The sequence below is a fragment of the Ipomoea nil genome, unplaced genomic scaffold, assembly GCF_001879475.1.
Source record: "Ipomoea nil cultivar Tokyo-kokei standard unplaced genomic scaffold, Asagao_1.1 scaffold3384, whole genome shotgun sequence".
Lineage (NCBI taxonomy): Eukaryota > Viridiplantae > Streptophyta > Magnoliopsida > Solanales > Convolvulaceae > Ipomoea > Ipomoea nil.
The window spans coordinates 133023-155280 of NW_017619812.1; the positions used below are offsets into that span (position 1 = coordinate 133023).

The window sequence follows — 22258 nt, forward strand, 5'->3', positions numbered from 1 at the left end:
ATTTGTGGGATTGAACCGACTACTGTCTACCTGCAAAATGACATAAAGTTTATTATATTATGTTACCTAAATAAGAAACCTATTTACATTCCAATAAAAATTGTCAATTCCAGTTTAGTATGAATCCAATTACTAATAATATTCATCTACCTATGTTAATGGACTTCCCTGTGCATTAAGTAGCACAACTAAACCTTTCAGTATTCCAAAAGCCATTATAATGGCCAATTTCCAATGTTGTCTCCAAATATTAATTGAGTAGTTCTTTTCAACTATATAATCAACACAGAGAGTTTAAACAGCTGTTTTAAACACCACCTAAACAATTCCTTATTCTAACCAATACATCTCCCTAAGAATACATGAGGAAACTTACATCTACAACCACCATTGGGTCGAAGAGGAAGCATCCCAGCAACAACCAAGGTAAATCTTAGTACACTTCTATCTTTATTATAGCTATCTGTCTTCCTATATAGATAGATATTATAAGAAATAGTTCGGTACACTGTAAAAAAAATAATTAAAAAAATCTACTTATTAACCAACGAATTCTAGCTTCTCCGATGCAAATTAAAAATCATCTTATAAATTCAACGGTTAGCAAAATTCATATGCATGTGTTGTATACTCGGATTACTTCTACATATTTAATTGATAAATGCTATCAATATCCCTATTTATATATACATCTGAACAACGTAGAATAATTAGGTTAGTAATACATACCCAGTTTTGTTGTTATTTTCCAAATCGAATAGCTGAACCACCGAATCGGAAAAATTGTCACCGACCCTAATCGCACACATTTATGACCAAAAATGTCTGATCTGTATGTACCCATGAACTCCGGCGACTATAGTGTTCACCGGAGCGAACCGTGCGTTGATAGTCCAGATCAAACCTCCGATTTGACACTCAGACGTCGAGTATGCCGAGAGCTATTTGTCAGTCGATGCTCCCCACAAACATCATCTTCATTGTCAATCCATAGTACAGAGTACACGAGACTCACCAATCGAACCCTAACCCCTTACTCAGCTCCATTTTTAGAGAGAGAAACCAGGTGGATTGCCAGCGAAATGAGCTCACAATGAGCGTTCAAGGGATTAGGAAAGCGACATCATCGAGACCATTCTCACTGTCATTTCCATTTTATTTATTTATTTATTATTATTATTATTATTATTATTATTATTATTATTATTATTATTATTATTATTATGATTAATGTTATTATTGTTTGTATTATTAATAATAATAATAATAATAATAATAATAATAATAATAATAATAATAATATTATTATTATTATTATTATTATTATTATTATTATTATTATTATTATTATTATTATTATTATTATTATTAGTATAATTGTTATGATGTTATTAGTCTAAAAGTTTCTGATTATTCTATTATTATTATGATTGTGATTATTAATATTCTGATTATTATTGTTCTTATAAATAATTGTTAGCCAAATATTAGTCTCAATCATTAATGTGATTATTATAATAACAAAATATTGGTTGTAATTATGCTATTTAGTATTATTTTTGAAATTTAATATTTAAAGGTTATTAGTAATAAAAATAATAAAATGGTTACGAAGATTAATAGCATTTTCCTTATTTCTAAAAAATGGGACATTGTTATATAAAAACACCTATGGTTAAAAGATATATCATTATATAATATTATCATGACATATTATGAAAAAAATAATGTGATAATATGGTTAAATATAAAATTTGCAATATTGGATTAAAACTATCGGTATTATTATACAGTACAATAGTGACATCAATTACGAACTATCATTGGATAATTACAGTATAATTTGTTATTATTGTCAAAAATTGTTCCAACGAACGATTTGTGATATGTGATAGACATATGTGTTTACGTTGCAGCGAATGAGAATAGTAATATCACTGATGCAGCCTACGGGTCGCCAATTGAATCCAGCCGGAGTGCAGTCAATAGTAAACCGCTTATTGGTGTTTTCCAAAGTTCGCTAAGTACGCCATTAAGTATTGTTACAAATGGTAAGTTTGGCCTTTAACACAATGTATATCCTTATTGAATAAGTTGGTAACATAAACTTCATACTCTAATTCACAGCATCAAGCGTAATTAGTACGACAATTCGACAATCACCGCTGCAAGAGTTGAGTTGCAGAATGCCGTTAAGCAACATATCAAATAGTACGAATCTCAAACATTACTTTTCGCTTTCAGTCTTGCAGATGATATGAATGGAGTTTGTAAAATGCTATACTTAACATTCTAACATCTGTTTTGTGTGGCTTTTAAACAATTAAAGCAAATTGCGCTCGAGATGAGGGCGATCGTGATAAACCACTTAGTACAAAGTGCCGCAATCGTTCGTTCGACCTAAATAGATCACCAGATTCGCAACTAGGTATAATTTTTTAATTCAATAATATACTTATTACTTATGTTAAAATAAAACTCTAGAGTTCGTTTTTTTGTAAGGATCTTTCTCATTTATTTGTTAATAATAGTCGTTGTTCCTTCATTTTGACAGTTTCTTCTCCGATACGAAGGACAATACATACTACATCAACGAAAAATTTGAGTAGCAGAATGCCGTTTAGCAACGTAGCAAATAGTATGAACTTCAACAAATATAAATAAATATTGTAATAAGAGTGTATAGTCAAATCGTTTAATTATTATTCTAACAAACTTTGACTAAAATATATGTTATATTATAGAAAATTGCGGTACAGTCAATGAGGACCACGGCAAAACACCTACCTGTAACCGTCAAACTTGCACATTCGACTTAAACCGAACACCAAATTCGCAAATAGGTATAAATATATATCGAGGGATAGAAGGATAGATTTTTAAATTTATGCAGTTATAATGTTTAAGTAAATATGTAATCATATTGACTTTTAATTACATATTGTTTTTTTAGGTTTTGCAAGTAACGGTTGTATTACAAATGACAATAATATGCAAATAGTCGTTGTAGAGCCAGAGAGTCGACCCATCGAGCATTGCCGAAATCTGATGCATGATTTTCAGGAAGTTGTTGAACCGTTACATGACAATATGCCCCCAAATAATGGTGAGTTCATTTGTGATATGCTATGACCAGAACGTTTTCTCTTTGTATTAAGGGACTATCTTACATTATTATTTTACATACGAACTAATACATTTTTTGTTTTGACTAGGTTATTATTTTGATATTGGTGATCCAGATTATGTTTGCGAGCATTGTAATTCGTTTTTTTGGTACAATGAACGGTCAAGCAATTCCAAGGGCTCTGAAAATCCAAAATACTCTGCATGTTGTGTCAATGGGAAGATAAAGTTGCCATTAATGACAAAGCCTCCTCAGAAGTTGCATGACCTATTCTTTAGAACCAGTGATAAAAACAAATGTTTTTTAAAGAATATACGTTCCTACAACAACATGTTCTGCTTCACGTCCATGGGTGGCAAAATTGATAGAACTATTAACAACGGAACATCACCGCCTATATTCCGTATTAATGGTCAAAATTTTCATCGCATTGGGAGCTTAGTCCCTTCAGTTGGCATTCAACCTAAATTTGCCCAGTTATACATTCACGATACAGAAAATGAGATAGAAAATCGATTCAACTCTTTGAGGTATACTGTTTTGTGTTAATCAAATTTATTTTAGTTAGATCATGTCTGAATACGGAATATCTAATATTTTATATTATTCATTGTTTAGGGCGCAAAACAATGGTTCTACATTGCATGTTGAGGTAGTACACGACATTAAGCAAACGCTAGATGAACACAATGTGTTGGTTAAGTCATTCCGAATGGCCAAGTCGTTTATTGAATCTAATCCTCAAACTCAGATAAGAATGAGATTAATAGGGAAGATGACCAAAGATGCCAGAACTTATGCGCTTCCAACTACATCCGAGGTTGCCGCTCTCATTGTTGGAGATATAGACCCTTACATGGGACAGCGTGATATTATTGTCGAGTCTAGATCAAGAGTCCTGAAACGAATAAGTGAATTAAACCCAGCTTATTTACCATTGCAATACCCAATATTATTTCCATATGGAGAGGATGGTTTCAGGGAAGATATACATTTTGCTACACAGGGTACTAAACAAGACTTTTCAAGAAAGAGTGTTTCACAAAGAGAGTACTTCGCGTTCCGTATACACGAAAGATCAAATGAGATCTCAACTATAATGTATGCTAAAAGGTTATTCCAGCAATTCTTGGTTGATGCATATACTATGGTTGAATCTTCGAGGTTACTCTATATTCGGTTAAATCAAAAAGCTTTGAGGTGTGAGGCCTACAAAGGACTCTCTGATGCGCTGACACGAGGTGAAGTTCAACCAGTTCTCAAGGTAAAAGAATCATATTACCATCAAGTTTCACTGGAGGAGCAAGGTACATGATACAAAACTACCAAGACGCCATGGCAATTTGTAGATTTTTAGGCTATCCCAATCTTTTTATTACATTCACATGTAATCCTAAATGGCCTGAGATAGAACGCTTCTTGGAGAAAAGAAACTTGAAAGCTGAAGATCGCCCGGACATTGTTTGCCGTGTTTTCAAAATGAAGCTAGACTGTTTAATAAAGGAAATAAAAAATGGGAAACTATTTGGTCGCGTAAAGGCAGGTGTGTAACGTAATTCAAACGAAGTTTTTTTTTCCTTAATAATTAATATAGTAACCGTATAACTTACAATATAAATACATTATTGACAGTTATATACACAATTGAGTTCCAGAAACGTGGTCTTCCGCATGCTCACATATTACTATTCCTTCAAGCGAACAGCGAATTTGCTGACCCGGCCTTTATGGACACGATCATTTCAGCCGAGATCCCCGACAAGGTGACAGAGAATGAATACTACAAACATGTTGGAGAATTCATGTTGCACGGCCCGTGTGGTGCTGCCAGAATGAAATCCCCGTGCATGGCAAATGGCAAGTGTTCAAAGCATTTTCCAAAAAGATACATTGATGCATCGCATTTTGACCAAGATGGTTACCCGTTGTATCGAAGGAGGGATGATAAGAGGACAATAAAAAAAATGGAATAGATTTGGATAATAGATATGTTGTACCACATAATCGGTACTTACTACTGAAATACAAATCACATATTAATGTTGAGTGGTGTAACCAATCCAGGTCAATCAAGTACTTATTCAAGTACGTAAACAAGGGCAACGACCGGGTCACTGTTGAGTTTTATAAGGCTACAATCGATGGTGCTGGTAACGAGATTGTCGATGAGATAAACATGTACTATGATTGCAGGTACGTATCTGCATGTGAGGCAACATGGAGGTTGTTTAGTTTTGAAGTACAGTACAGAACTCCCCCGGTTGAGCGATTAAGCTTTCACTTGCCGGACTACCAATCAGTTGTTTTCCAAGACGATGATACGATTGATAATGTCCTCAATAGGGAAACCGTTGGGCAAAGTATGTTTAATGCATGGTTTGTAGCCAATCAGAAGTTCAAAGAAGCGAGTTTACTGACGTACATCGAGATGCCTACCAAATTTGTGTGGAAGAAGGACATCCGTGAATGGCATCCAAGAAAGAAGGGTTCCTCAATTGGTAGAATATTCTATGTGCCTCCAGCTTCAGGCGAAATATATTATTTTAGGTGTCTATTGAACATAGTCCGTGGCCCGACAAGTTACAAAGATATTAGGACAGTTAACGGTGTTGAGTACTTAACCTTTAGAGATGCGTGTTATGCTCATGGATTGTTAGACGATGATAAAGAGTACATTGATGCTATAAATGAAGCAAGTTACTGGTCAAGTGCGCATTCATTGAGGAAGCTATTTGTTGTCTTACTAACATCATCATCAATTATTAGACCCGAAAATGTTTGGAATCAAGTGTGGGAACATTTGTCGGAAGATGCTCAACATTATCAAAGGAGAGTATTAAAACAACAAGGTAATGTTACTTCTTTAGTATACAATAAAGTTTTCAACATTTTTACTAGATTATAGTTATAACTATTTTGATGTTGTTACTTTAACAGATTTGGTCTTAACAGAGGAAGAGAAAAAGAACTTTGCATTAATTGAACTGGAAAACCTGTTGGGTCTACAAAACAAGTCTTTAAAAGACTACCCCCGATGCCAACACCAAGTACTGATAATTCACGTTTGTTTCAAAATCGATTGGTTTTTGAAGAGTTGTCATACGATTCGGAACAATTGAAGGCAGATTCTGAGGTCCTTCGTGCCAAACTAACTGAAGAACAGGGTCTCATATATGATACTGTTATCAAAGATATTGAGAACAAGAAGGGTGGCTTATTTTTTGTTTATGGCTATGGTGGAACAGGAAAGACTTTCCTGTGGAGAGCGTTATCAGCTGCAGTCAGATGCAAAGGACGAATCGTTTTAAATGTCGCTTCAAGTGGCATAGCTTCTTTGTTGTTACCAGGTGGCCGGACTGCACACTCGAGATTTGCAATACCTATTGCAATAAATGAGGACTCTACCTGTAACATTAAGCAAGGTAGCGACCTGGCTGAGTTGCTGATCAAGACGAGCTTGATAATTTGGGATGAAGCTCCCATGATGCATAAACATTTCTTTGAAGCTTTAGATAGAACCATGCGGGATTTGTTGCGTTTTGTAGAACCTAATAGTGAAATGAAGACGTTTGGTGGTAAAACAGTTGTCCTGGGTGGGGATTTCCGTCAAATTCTTCCAGTAGTTCCCAAAGGTACATGGCAAGACATTGTTTCTTCAGCGATCAATTCATCATACCTATGGGATAGTTGCAAAGTCTTAAGGTTGACTAAAAACCTCAGGCTCAGCTCGGTACCAAATTGTGGAAACCGGCAGGCGTTACAAGAGTTTGCTGACTGGATTGCCAATATTGGGGATGGGAAGATTGGTGGCCAGAATAACGGGTTTGCAGAAATTGAAATGCCAATGCACATGTTAGTATCATCCGGGGGGGACGACATTAAAGCAATTGTGCACAGTACATTTCCTATGTTTGCAAGTGGGAACACTGACCCCGAGCACCTATTGGGTCGTGCCATATTAGCACCGACGCTCGACGTTGTCAACGCTGTTAATGACTATATGACTGAGTTGCACAATGCCGAAAGTAGGTCATACTATAGTTCAGACGCAGTATGCAAAGCCGGTGGCGATAACGGTATATTTGGAGACGTACACACACCGGAGTTTCTAAATAGCATTCGGGTTTCAGGTCTACCAAATCATACACTGACTTTGAAAATCGGATCACCAGTAATGTTAATGAGAAATATTGACCATTCACTTGGTTTGTGCAATGGAACTCGGTTGATAATCACAAAGCTAGCAGATCATGTGATTGAAGGCGAGATTCTGACTGGTCCCAACAAAGGTACAAAGGTGTTAATCCCCCGAATGTCAATGGCACCCTCGGATCCAAGATTGCCGTTCAAGTTTCAACGAAGGCAATTCCTATTGATGCTTTCATATGCGATGACCATAAACAAAAGTCAAGGCCAAACGTTGACCCATGTAGGTTTAGTACTAAAGAAACCGGTTTTTGTACACGGTCAGTTGTACGTAGCTGCATCTCGGGTTAATAATCCAGACGGTCTCAAAATATTGATAGCAAAAGACTCAAGTTCAACTACAACCTCAACCACTAATGTTGTATATCATGAAGTTCTCAATAATTTGTAGTTTTCTAATGTATTATTTTTATATTACCATCACCTTTATACTAATTCTAACATACCATTTTGAGTTGTTTTTTGTTGAGCTCCCAAATATAATGAATGATTATATATACCAAATTCTTACTGTATTGCTTCAACCAATTTTTAACATAACATAAACATAATTAATGTTTATGTAATTTACATCCCGTGCATCGCACGGGTCAAACACTAGTATATATATATATATATATATATATATATATATATATATATATATATATATATATATATATAAAATCCTCCTAGTTAAGTTTTCCCTCCAAAACTTAGGGACATTTTTGTAACATCATCCAATTTATATATATATATATATATATATATATATATATATATATAGGCGAGTTCAGGTGCGGCAGTGTCTTACGGTGCGGCGATTTCTTACGGTGCGGCAACACCAATAGTTCAACAAATATGCACCATCAACGTTAGGAAAATACACCACACAAAACAGAGTAAACAGAGCCCTGCATCACCAAACACACACCATTAGGTGTGAGTAAAAACACCATACACTGTTCGGAAATACACCATTGGGGGTGGTGAGTTATATGGTGTATTTTTTTGAGTTTGTTGTGTATTTTGTGATGTTTTATTGCATTTCATTGTGGTGTGTTTTTATTACACTGTTGGTGCATATTGTTAACACTGTTGGTGTATTCTGGAATTTTGCCGCACCGCCGCACGTTAAGACCCCGCCGCATATGAGCGCTCTTCTATATATATATATATATATATATATATATATATATATATATATATATATATATATATATATATATATATAGTATAGATAGATTGCATATTTACCATATACGAATTTATTATATATATAATATAGATAATATAGATTGCATATTTACCATATATGCATATTTCGTACAGGTATTCAATGGTAAGAGGTAAATTTATATGGTAAGAGGTAAATTTATATGCATATTTTGAGGTAAATTTATATGCATATTTCTGAAGTTTATTTAGTAAAATTGGAAAATAAAAAGGGATTCTTAATTCAATAAAAATGATAAAGGGAAATGAAAGATTGTTAAAAAAAAAAAAAAAAACAAAAAAAAAAAAAAAAAAAACAAAAAACAAAAAAAACAAAAAAAAAGGGTCATAATAAGGATAACAGTAATAAAAAAATCCTACCAAAATTTTTGAAAAAAAATTATTAATTTACAAATAATAGAAAAGGAACAGAATTCACTGATTAATTAATACTAATAGTAATCAGTATAATTAAAAGTTAGTAGTAAAATATGAAAATAAAAAAAGAATTCTTAATTAGAATGAAAAAAGAAACGGAATTCGTAATAATCTATCTATATATAATCTATATCTATATCTATATCTATCTATATCTATATAAAAGTAAAATCCTCCTTCCCAAATTTTTCCACAAAACTTAAGGGTATTTGTGTAATATTCAAATAATAATAATAATAATAATAGTAATAATAATAATAATAATAATAATAATAATAATGCCATATACACACCAACGATTTTGTCTTAATTAATTCCTCCAATTAAGTTGTTACCAAAAGTACGTATTTCCTTTTTTATCAATTCAGTCAAAATATTAACCAATATATATATTATCATCATTATCAATCTCTTTAGACCAATAATATACACACCAACTATTTTGTCTTAATTAATTCCTCCAATTAAGTTGTTACCAAAAGTATATCCTTTTTTACCAATTCAGTCAAAATATTAACCAATATATATATATATATATATATATATATATATATATATATATATATATATATATATATATATTATCATCACTATCAATCTCTTTAGACCAATATATCTTCTTCATGGCTTTCAAGTTCCAAACTATTTTCAAGTCTCTTCCTTCTGTCGGTGGTTGCTTCATGCCTTCTAAGTTCCAAACTATTTTCAAGTCTCTTCCTTCTGTTGGTGGTTGCTTCATGTAAGTCCATTCATCTTTTATAGCTTTCACCCATAAAATATTTTACTATGGGTATATCATATACCGACATTAAATTAATTTCTCTGGTAAAATCAGATCTTCAACTTCACAATGATATATTTTAAGAGTCTACATTAAAAATATAAGAGAGAACATACATGCTTATTAGATGTGTGAAAATACTAATATTGTGAGTTGATATAATGATTGCAGGTATTTGGAGTGGTGGTGAAGCAAAGAAGAATAATGATTTGCCATGCAAGGCAAATAAGGATTGTGTAGATCCCGATCCTTTGAGTGCTTGCTATTGTGATCATCTTGATATTTTCTTTTTCTTTTTTAATTTAGTACACGACTGATGTCTGATGCCATGCTATAGTTTATCACAGGCTCCCTTTGTAAATGATGTGGGATCATTTTTGATCCCACATTGAAAATGTTTGAAAAGAGAGAGCTCCTCTATATAAGAGGAGCAATGATCCTCTTATAAACATAATTGCTTGCCCATCGATGTGGACAAGTATTGAGAAGTCAAAAGGTTTTTATTTAAGAAGTCTTAACTTTGTCTTTTTATTTTAATTTTTATTTATTTATTTATAATTTTTATGTATGTGTTGTATTAGTTTTTAGCAGTTTGGAGCAAATTACTGATTTATTATATAATGTTTTTGGGTGTTTTGATTAAAGTTAAAATGTTAAAATGACGAATTTGTTAAAATTTTGACGAATTTATTAATAATCAAATTATAGAAGTAATAATAATAATAATAATAATAATAATAATAATAATAATAATAATAATAATAATAATAATAATAATAATAATAATAATAATAATAATAATAATAATAATAATCCAAACAAAATGATATACAAAATAAAATTAATTTTTTTAAAAAAAAAAAAAAAAAGAAGAAGAAGAAATAAGGGAGCCACGGGCTCCCCTTTGTAAATGATGTTGGATCATTTTGATCCCACATTGAAAATATTTAGAAAATGAGCTCTTGCTCCTCTATTACAAACATAATTGTTTGTCCATCAATGTGGGAAAGTATTGAAAAGTCCAAAGGCTCATATTTTATATATTTTTTGAATACTATTGACCCGTCAAATTATGCTGTGGAATCGTGTCCACCTAGCAAGATAGACACAGTTCTAAAATTGTTCATAATTACGAATATGTAGTTCAAAAATTATGAATATATAGTTCTATAATTATGAACATAGTGTTGTGAACATAATTATGAACATATAGTTATGTAATTATGAATATAGAGATTCAATAATTGTAAATATGAAGTTAAAAAATTATGAATATATAGCTTTATAATTATGAACATATAGTTCGATCAGTAATTATGAACATATAGTTTTGTAATTCTGAATATAGAGTTCAATAATTATGAATATGAAGTTCAAAGGTTATGAATATATAGCTTTATAATAATGAACATATAGTTTAGTAATTATGAATATAGAACTGTGTCCACCTTGCAAGGTGGACATGATTCCACAACATAACTATTCGATTCACCCTGTTACATGTAGTATGTGTTCATATAAACTTTCTCAACCTATTGAAACCCAACGTGTCAAAAGGCTCTTATTTAAGAAACCTTATTTTAATGGCTTCTTATTTTAGTTTTTTTTAAAAAAAAAATTATTAGGGGGTTTGGGAAAGATTAACCTAAAATGTATATGTGCTGTTTTAGTTTTTAGTATCTTGGAGCAAATTGCTTAAGTTATTTATTAAATAATATTTATGGTGTTTCGATTAAATATAAAATGTTCAACCGGCGAATTTCTTAAAATTTTGGTGAATTTGTCAAATAATAATAATAATAATAATAATAACAATAATAATAATAATAATAATAATAATAATAATATTATTATTATTATTATTATTATTATTATTATTATTATTATTAATAATAATAATAATAATAATAATAATAATAATAATAATAATAATAATAATAATAATCCAAACAAAACTATATATAAAATAAATTTAAAATTAAAATAATAATTATAAAAATAAAAAATAAAATAAAATAAAAAAACAAAGGGGAGCCACGGGCTCCCTTTGTAAATGATGTGGGATAATTTTGATCCCACATTGAAAATGTTTGAAAAGAGGAGCTCTTGAGCTCCTCTATATAAGAGATACGAACATAATTGTTTGCCCATCAATGTGGCAAGTATTGAGAAGTCAAAAGGCTCTTATTTAAGAAACTTTAGCTTTGTCTTCTTATTTTATTTTATTTATTTATTATTTATTTATTATTATTAGTGTGGGTTGGGAAAGATTAACCCAAAAAAAATGTATGTGTTGTTTTAGTTTTTAGCAATTTGGATCAAATTACTGAGTTATTAAATAATATTTTTGGTGTTTTGATTAAAGATAAATTGTTAAAATTTTGACAAATATGTCAATAATAATAATAATAATAATAATAATAATAATAATAATAATAATAATAATAATAATAATAATAATAATAATAGACAAAAGGGAGCCACTGGCTCCCTTTTTAAATGATGTGGGAGCATTTTGATCTCACATTGAAAATGTTTTGGAAAGGGCATTTTGATCTCACATTGAAAATGTTTTGGAAAGGGGAGGCCTCTGAGTAGCAATGCTCCTCTTACAAACATAATTGATTGCCAGCAAGTATTGAGAAGTCCAAAGTCTCTCTCTTTTAAAAAAAAAAATTAAATTTTTTTTGAGAAGTAAAGGAAAATTAAACATGGAAAGGAAAATTTTCAAAAAAAAAAAAAACATGGAAAGGAAATATTTCAATAATAATATTTTACATCATCAAATAGTAAATGCATATTTTTATAAATGGTTAATTTCACTTTTGGTCCTATGATTATTGGTGTGTTGTCAATTTCAATCCACAACTTTCAAAACTAACAATTTAGTACCCTAACTATTTAATTTTTTTAAATTTTAGTCAGTCCGACCAAATTGCTTGCCGATTTGTAGCCAATGGTCACCAATTTTTATCTATATCCAACATCTTCTGTGTTAATTCAAATAGTGGTTCACAAATTAGCTTTCATTTTAACACTGAATTAAAATATTTCAGCGACAATTAATCGATAATTTGACTGACTGACTAAAAATGATAAAAATTTAATAGTTATGATACTAAATTGTTAGTTTTGAAAGTTGTGGACTCAAATTGACATCACCCAAATAGTCATACGATCAAAAATGAAATTAACTCTTTTAAAAATAGTAAAGGTAAATTAAAAATGGAACGAAAATATTTCATTAATAATATTCTACATCATCAAATTAAAATGGAACGGTAATTTGATAAAAATATCACTGCATCTATATTCTAATTGACTGAAAATAAAAAGAATAATTGACTGAAAATGAATCTAATATTACTAATTGACTGAAAATATAAAAGGAAATGAATATTAATAATTGACTGCAAATAAAAAAATGATCCGTAATTGACTAAGAAAATGGTAAGATCATTGCACTTAAATTAAAAATGTAATGGAAATTAAAATTTGGAAGAAAATATTTCAATAATAATATTCTACATTATCAATAGTAAATGAATATTTTAAACAATAGTAAAGGTAAATTAAAAATGGAACGGAAATATTTCAATAATAATATCTACATCATCAATTAAAAATGAAACGAAAATCTATATATATATAAAAGTAAAATCCTCCTATTTCATTTTCCCGCCCAAACTTTTGTAGTAAAACTTATTTGGTAACCAAATGTAAAATAGAAATTAATTAAAATTTATTAATTGATAATATTGTTTCCATATTCACGTATTAACCTAATTGGTAAATCTATTAATTGATAATATTTTTTCCTTATATTCATTTATTCATTCTTTTATATTGAGTAATTATATATAGAGATATAGATATGTATACTAACATACAACTATTACGACTTCAATGTTTATTCTTGCCCAGGATATTTCTCCATTGAAGACTTGCAGAGCTATTAGACTACAATTGGTGCACACCTATATGAAGTCACATAGAGAAAGGGGAGTGAATCCATAAAATCTAGAGAGTGCATGTTTCACGATTAAGAGGTATTTTTTTTTTCAATTTTGCTTTTTTATACGACTCCAATGTTTATTCTTGCTTAGGATATTTCTCCATTGAAGACTTTCAGAGCTATTAGATGGTGATTGGTGTGCACCTATATGAAGTCCCATAGAGAAAAGGGAGTGATTTCATAAAATCTAGAGAGTGCATATTTTCCTATCAAATGGTATTTTTTTTTCGATTTTACTTTTTTCTAGAACTCGTGTTGTATATGAAATTGGGAAAAAGATGCATTACAAAGCTGCTTCCTATACTGCAAAAATAAATTGCAAAATAACAATTTTCTTTTTTACTTCATTGTAGGGAACTTCATGCTCATATACCAAGGGAACATGTTGGTAAGTACTGTAAGCTTTTCAAACAATGAAAAGCTTATGCCATTAAAAATTTTATGGTGATAAGTAATTTCTATATTTTCACAAAATGCACTCATTATTTTATGTTGTAATTTCACTATGCTACTTTGGTTATATAATATAAAAAAAAATGACAACTTTTCTAGACAAATTTATTTATTGAAATCATTTCCATCTTTGAAGTCTGTAGATGATAAACAATTCGTTGGTAAGTTTCATTTACAATTTTAATCTATATCTGATTTTTTTTTATTAACATGTTTTACGTTATTGGTAGGGTCGTTGAGATATACTCTCCATTGGATAAAATCATTGCAGGGAAGCCTTCTTAACTTATTGATTTTCTAATTGTACGTGGATACAAAGTGAATTATCTAGTTTTGTTATTTTTATTGTATTTTGTATATGTATTTTTTATTAAGTACTCCGTAGTTTATTTGTTTATAGGGACAATCAATTGAAAGCTACAGTGTGGGATCAACATATACCAAGGTCAAGAGTTGAAACCTTTTTATTTATTTATTTTAATTTTGGCCTTGCAAATTCTATGGTTGTTCTTATGCAATTGTGTAGAGTTAAGAATGATATGAAGAGTTAATCTAAACACAAGTGTTTTTATCATTTATTTTTGTACATATTTTGTTTATGATTGTCATTTTTTTTCAGTTTATGTGTTGATTAGACCCCTCTAATAAAAATTATGGATATTTATGAGATGATCGAGGTAAACAATAGCAACAATTTTTTTTTTTTAAATTGATGCAGTGGCAACAAATTAGAAAATCATCTTTTGCCACTTTTTAAAATGATTTATTAGTATAGATTGTCACACTTTAAAATGTATTTTTAATGTTAATAAATAAATTAGCTTAAAATAATGCATTAAAATCTAAATGATAAGCAAAGTATAATTTAAAGTATAAAATAAAGCCAAAGTTGTACATGTTTACAAAGTGATGGAGCATTGTAATAGTCTTAGTGCATCCAAATAAAGGCATCATTTAACTGATTATTTCTTTCTTATCTCACATTAAAGGTTCAATACTGCAGATATATATAAAGTATTAGTAATAACATTGGTACTGCTAAATGTGTATATAACTAATTATTTATTGATTTAGGATCAAAGAGTGCCCTATATGATCTTCCAGATATATTAATTATATTCTTTAATATAATAATATTTTTGGTAACATTATTGTTTGCAAATTCTCCGTATTTTTTTTATATATTTATAATACCGTGTAGAAAAGACATTAATTAATTAGGTAATAACATAATAGCATAATTGGTAATATCATGTATAGGTATTGTATTACCGTGTAGAAATTTTGGATGTTTATCACCAACTAATTTAATACAACTTATTTTGTAAGCAAATGTAAAGTAGAAATCAACTAAAATCTTGGTAATATTGTTTCCATATTCAATGCTCTCACGTAACATAATACCCTATATAACAAATTTAAACAATTTATAATATAGTCAATTCATCATATATGTATGTTACAACCTCACTATCAAATCTATACTATAATTAAAAATAAAATCCTATTTACTTGATTTCCTGTCCAAACAATAGTAAATAGTAAATGTAAATTAAAAAAAATGAAAAAAAGGAACATAAATATTTCACAATAATATTATACATCATCAATTAAAAATGGAATGGAAATTAGGTAAATTGGAAAAAGAAATGAATATTAATAATTTACTAAAAATTCAAAAATGAAAAAAAAAAAAAAAAAGAATTGAAGTTAGGTTAATTGGAAAAGGAAATGAATATTAATAATTGACTGAAAATAAAAATGATCCATAATTGACTAAAATGGAAAAGGAAATGGTCAGATCATTGCATTTTAATTTTTCACAATAATATTATACAGTATAATAGATCAAATCACAATTATGTCATAAATCTTTCACAATTTTAAACAATGAAATGAAAATTAAAAATAGAACAAAAATATTTTAATAATAATATTCTACATCATCAAGTAAAAGTAAATTAAAAATGAAAAGGAAATATTTAAATAATAATATTCTACATCATCAATAGTAAATGCATATTTTAAACAATAGTAAAGGTAAATTAAAAATGAAACCGGAATATATCAATAATAATATTTTACATCATCAATTAAAAATGGAACGAAAATTAGGTAAAAATATCACTGCATCTGATATTCTAATTGACTAATTGAATGAAAAAAAAAAAGAATAATTGGCTGAAAATGAATATGGCATTACAAATTGACTGAAAATAAAAAAAGAAATGAATACTAATAGTTGACTGCAAATAAAAAATGATCCATAATTGATTAATATGAAAAAAATAAATGGTTAGATCATTGCATTTTAATTAAAAATGGAACGGAAACTAAAATTTGACGGAAATATTTCAATAATAATTCTACATCATGAATAGTAAATGCATATTTTAAACAATATTAAAGATAAATTAAAAATGGAACATAAATATTCAATAATAATATTATACATCATCAATTAAAAATTGAACAAAAATTAGGTAAAAATACCACTGCATATGATATTCTAATTGACTAAAAATATAAAAGAATAATTTGCTGAAAATGAATTTGATATTACTAATTGACTTAAAATATAAAAGGATCGCTAATTGACTAATACTCTACCATTATATATTTTCACCCGAGTCACCTATCCTGATGGACTGAAGGTGTTAGCTCTATACGATGATGGACAGGATTGCGTTGCTATAACCGATGTCATCTACAAACATGTTTCAATAATGTGTAAATACAATCGTTGATATTATGTTTTTTTTAAATGGTAAAATTGCTATATATCTAGACAAAAATATATATATTCCATACAAATGAATTAAGATAGCAATTCATTCCTATAATTGAGTTACTAGAGAACGAACACATTTGCCTAATTTATAAAAAAAAATACTAAACAATGATAAATAAAATCTCCAAAGTTACAGCATCGCATGCGTACATCTACACATAAGCTATTAATTTGAGCAATTATTTGCTCAAATTTAAACAATGATAACATCAAAACACATAAATAATTCAAAATATATCTTCAATTGCACTGTATAATATTTAATCTTCTAATTTAAATAATTATATATCAATCCAAATATTTTTAATATATTATAACAAATCTATCCCGTGCATCGCACGGGCGAAAATACTAGTTAGTTAAAAATATCACTGCATTTGATATTCTAATTGACTAATTGACTGAAAATAAAAAAGAATAATTGGCTGAAAATGAATATGATATTATTAATTGACTGAAAATATAAAAAGATAACTAATTGAGTGATATTCTACCATTATATATTTCACCCAAGTAACCCGTCATGATGAATTGAAGGTGTTAGCTCTAGACGAAGATGAACAAGATTGTGTTGCCACTACCAATGTCGTCTACAAAGAGGCGTCAATAATATGTAAATATAATCGGTGATATTAAGTTTTTATTTTTTTTAAATGAAAGATTGCTATATATCTACACAAAAAATATACCTTCCATACAAATGAATAAGGATAGCAATTCATTTCTATAACTGAGTTGTTAGAGAACGAGCACATTTGTCTAATTTATGAAAATACTAAACAATGATAAATAAAATCTTCAAAGTTACAGCACTGCATGCGTACATCTAGACATTAGCTATTAATTTGAGCAATTATTTGCACAAATTCAAGCAATGATAACATCAAAATATATAAACGATCAAAACCATATCTTTAATTGCACTATATAATATTTGATGTTCTAATAATTTAAATAATTATATATCGATTCATATATTACAACAAATTCATTCCGTGCATCGCACGGGTGCAAATACTAGTATTAAAATATATCAAATAGCTTGTAATTCAATGGTAGTTATGATCTCCTAAATGGGAGGTCACATGTTCAAATTTCCCCTAAATTGACGACATTTGAGAATGAGTGAATGAAAAATTAATTCTTAAAGTATTTTAATTGACTCACGGAATTGAGTACTGCACTCGAACGGGTTCTCCCTTTTCGACCGCCTGGTCGTTTGCCTCCTTCTTCACCTAGGTTGGTGATTGAATTGCTTCGACTGACTCCTAGGCTGATCCGACCCCTCTCTTGATTGATCTCACTAGGCGGGTGATTGATGTGCTTCGACCAACTCCTAGGTTGATCCGACCCGGTCCCTTCTTGATTGATTTCACTACTTATGTTAACCTGCCCCGCCTTCAGCCGTTCTCCGCGTTCTTTGACCGCTCCCGTTTTAGAGAAGTTTGAATTGTATAGTACAAAGATCAGACTCTCATATAATAGGATTTAAATTTTTACTTTATTCTCACATTATTCTTTCGTTTTCTAAAGAACAATTCCTTTCCCTCCTAACCAAGCGCCCGATAAGTCTTTTGGCCAACTTAACAAAGCTTGAGATTACACATTTGAATTCATCCAAGCTCATATACAGGTAAAAATGGAAGATCACAACAGAAATACTTCAATTCTTTATACAAAATCCAGTTTTCCAGGACAATAAACAGACTGGTTGGCCTTGTGTCTTAATTACCACACAAACCAAGCTACCCAACACCATAAAACTAACAGTGCTAAAGTAGTTGAACATACAACAGCAGGCCGAAAATCATGGAAGCAAATGCTGCTACTTCCAGAGTTTGATCATCTGATCGTGACTAGCAGAAGCAATCAAACCCGTCGCAGAAGATGCAGCCAACGAAGAAATTATTCGTTCGTGTGCAGCAACCACCATGGTCTTGTTCTCGCTCATGTTCCAGAGCTCCAAAGACTGCAAGAAAACGCTCTGCACATCAGCACGTTTTGGGACAAATCCCGCTACTCGATCTTGTACTAATACGAGAACCACATCGTTGAATGGATTATATATATAAGCCCGAGAATGTAACTTGCCTGGTTACAGCCAATAACTACCAATGAAGTGTATACAGGATGGAAAACGCAGGAGTGAAATTTACTGTGATTTGAACCGAGTTCGTGTACGCAATTCCCTATACTCCCAGAACCGAGTGCCCATACTCTCACAGAATCCTCTCTCACTGTAACCAGTAGCTCGCCCGAAGGGTCCCAGCAGACATAGTTAACAGGTTTCGTACCCTGCCAATGGAACAACAGACATTAATGAAAAGTTTTAAGCTGATAGTTAGATTGCACGTTTATTGTTTATATACATTATTCTTAATAAAGACGGTCATTTCAACATAATACGTCTGTAAAAGTAGCACCTTTAGTGTCTGTCTGCACGTTTGCGTTTCGACATCAATAATCGATACATCATTCTCGCCTGCTGCTGCAAGATACCTGCCAAGACGGGGCTGAAATCTCACCTGAGTCATGCCACCCTATACCGAATAATGGACAAAAGATCTCAAGTCGTGATATGAGAAAACGAGTATAAACTAACAGAAAGCGATATAATGTTCATCTGTTTATGCTGTTTGGAGTTATGGGTGGTTATGAGCAATGGTGACGAGGAAAGAAAATGGAATATAAATTACTGCACCATTGGTGACGCTCCAGTACCTAATCTCGCCATCCCCGTCACACGAACAGATCATATCTTCGTTGTTGGGATGGAAATCGAGTGACAATACTGCAGCAGAATGCCCAGTAAAATTCCGAATCGAGTAGCCATGCTACGGAACAAACCAATAGCGTTAACGCTAGAAAAACCATGAAGAAAAAACAAAACATAGACACATAGTACATTGTTGGCTAGCTTACATGATTGTCAGCAGACCAAACTCTTATAGTCCTGTCAAAAGAAGACGTTGCAATATGGGACATGCTTGGACTGAAACGAACATCAGTAACGAGTAATGAATGCTCTTCGAATGTAGCTTTTGGCGTTAAGGTGTCCGTATGCCACAAAACAGCCTGCACGACCAAATAATAATCGAACGAAACTAGTGAAGAACAATTAACGTTACGAACCAATAAGGGCAAGAAATTGTATTCACCTTTTTATCATGCCCCCCACTGACAAGCAGTTTTCCATCTGATGAGAAGTCGCAACAGATAATTTTACTGGCACTTGCACGAACAGAGTTTAGTTCCGCAAATGTGAACCCTAACATTACAATTTATTTACATCGGGTTCATTCCAACGCATAAGACCGACTAAAACTACATCATCAAGTGTTGTAAAACCGCATAAAAAACATAGGACGAATCAAAAGAATAGAGAAAACTAACAAAAGAGATACTAGTACTAGAAACTAGTATCGAATCTAAAAGGAAAGTCAAACGAGGGGCATCATGAACTATATACAGAGAACCCATCAAGCCAACGTGGGATCGTATCATGTTTCCAACTAGAATATAAAAGGACAACAGGTAAAATTTCACTGTATCCTTTAGGGCTCGTTTGGTTGGTGGAAAATATTTTAAGGGAAGTGGAATTGAAATTCCATGAAAAAACAATTACTAGGAAGATGAATTTCATTGTTTGATTGGTAAAAAAAGAATTATTGGAAATACTAATTCTATTGTTTGGCTAGATTTGGAATTCTAAGGAATAACGAGTTTAAAGACATATATGCCCCTACAAATTAATAAGAGTAATATAATGAAAAAATAAAACAAAGGCGAAATAGGCAATCCATATTACTTTTTCTTCCCATCTTCCATGGAAAACAAAATCCTTGGTTGGACCAAGGATTTTGTTTTCCTCAAATTTGAGGAATTCAACCAAACACCAAAAAACAACATTTTCCTCCCGTTTAAAGAAAATATTTTCCTTTGGAAATATTTTCCATGAACCAAACATCCCCTTAGGGTAATTTTCTGTTTTCCCCAAATATTTACAGGGGTAAAACCCCACTTCACATTGCAGAAACTTGGAAAGACTACAGATTTACAAGACCCACTAACTGATGAATGAAGGTTGACATAAAGATTACAGTTTGATCAAATCATATCCCTCCTCTGGGCAAAAATTTTGAGTTTGTAGAAGCAATCTGTAATTCTATGCAGTAAAAAATTCTGAAAATTAAATGCCCTAATATACTATGATACTATGCAAAGGGTAATTAAGTCACCATCCAAAAAAGTAAATAGCAGAAAATTTTACCATGTTCAGCTTCATTGCTTGGGGCTGCATCATCATGAGGTAAAAAGGGTTGAACATGATTCTCAAGGGAAGAACATAAATCATCCATAAAATGATCCATTGCAGAAATTATAGTGAGTTTATGCTGCTACTACTGATGTTGTTGCTGGTGCAATTGTGCCAGCTTTTAAACTAAGAATCATATAGGGGACCCAAACAAGAGGGAAGAGACCAAGAACAAATTTTTACTTATAAAGAATTTTTGTTGATAAAAACAAGAAATAATAATATGATGTTTTATGTGTAAGGACTGTGAGAGTAGTTGTAGACTTGCAGGAGATGGTTTGGATGAAAGGGCTCCGACCCCCAATAAAAATGTGACATTTTTTTTTTTTTTTTGGTGTGTGTGTGAACATCGTGTGACATATTTGATCTATCAATTGAGAATAAGATTTTTTGGTATGAGACTCATGTTTCACCCACTGTTTATTGACTATATTTTCGGAGCATTAAAAGTTCATTTTAATTATTTATAATTTCTCAATCTTTTTCAGTCATAAAAAAACTAATGTCTCCACCATTGGAGTTTGGTCTTGTGATCATCCATTTGTAATACAGATGTCATGTCATCACATTGCGTTGTTGTTGGCTAATTATTATGGGAATAAGGGTCAAATAGGCCACTGAACTGCACACCAAGTTGCAATCAGGCCATCGAACTCAAAAAAAAATACAATTGGGTCCTTGAACTACACAAATTTATGCAATTAGGTCTAAAATGACCTATTTACCTAATAAGTTGTTGACATGGAGGAGATACTAAGTACTAGAAACTCGTATCGAATGTAAAACGAAAGTCAAACGAGGGGCATCATGAACTATATACAGAGAACCCATCAAGCCTTCAAATACCACTTTACAATTTCTCGTTGAGCCAACGTGGAATCGTATCATGTTTTCAACTAGAATATAAAACGGCAACAGGTAAAATTTCACTGTATCCT

General features: G+C 30.9%; 2 protein-coding genes across 2 annotated transcripts; one reads left to right on the forward strand and one right to left on the reverse strand.

Annotated features, from left to right (window-relative positions):
- Positions 1 to 362: 362 nt before the first annotated feature.
- On the forward strand, positions 363 to 7724 carry LOC109170955. The gene is made up of 10 exons (XM_019320089.1): positions 363 to 426; positions 1917 to 2051; positions 2954 to 3106; positions 3216 to 3657; positions 3746 to 4434; positions 4539 to 4670; positions 4760 to 5054; positions 5192 to 5976; positions 6065 to 6127; positions 6220 to 7724. Exons 1-10 carry the CDS (start codon positions 363 to 365, stop codon positions 7722 to 7724), a joined length of 4263 nt encoding a protein of 1420 aa, XP_019175634.1.
- A 10864-nt stretch (positions 7725 to 18588) lies between these two features.
- LOC109171028 (transcriptional corepressor LEUNIG-like) lies at positions 18589 to 21589 on the reverse strand. Its single transcript, XM_019320167.1, has 6 exons — positions 21276 to 21589; positions 20164 to 20273; positions 19928 to 20080; positions 19429 to 19545; positions 19097 to 19300; positions 18589 to 18974 (listed from the first exon to the last, which is right to left on the reverse strand). The coding sequence occupies exons 1-6, from the start codon at positions 21373 to 21375 to the stop codon at positions 18831 to 18833; spliced, it is 828 nt and encodes a 275-aa protein (XP_019175712.1). The 5' UTR covers positions 21376 to 21589; the 3' UTR covers positions 18589 to 18830.
- Positions 21590 to 22258: the final 669 nt, after the last annotated feature.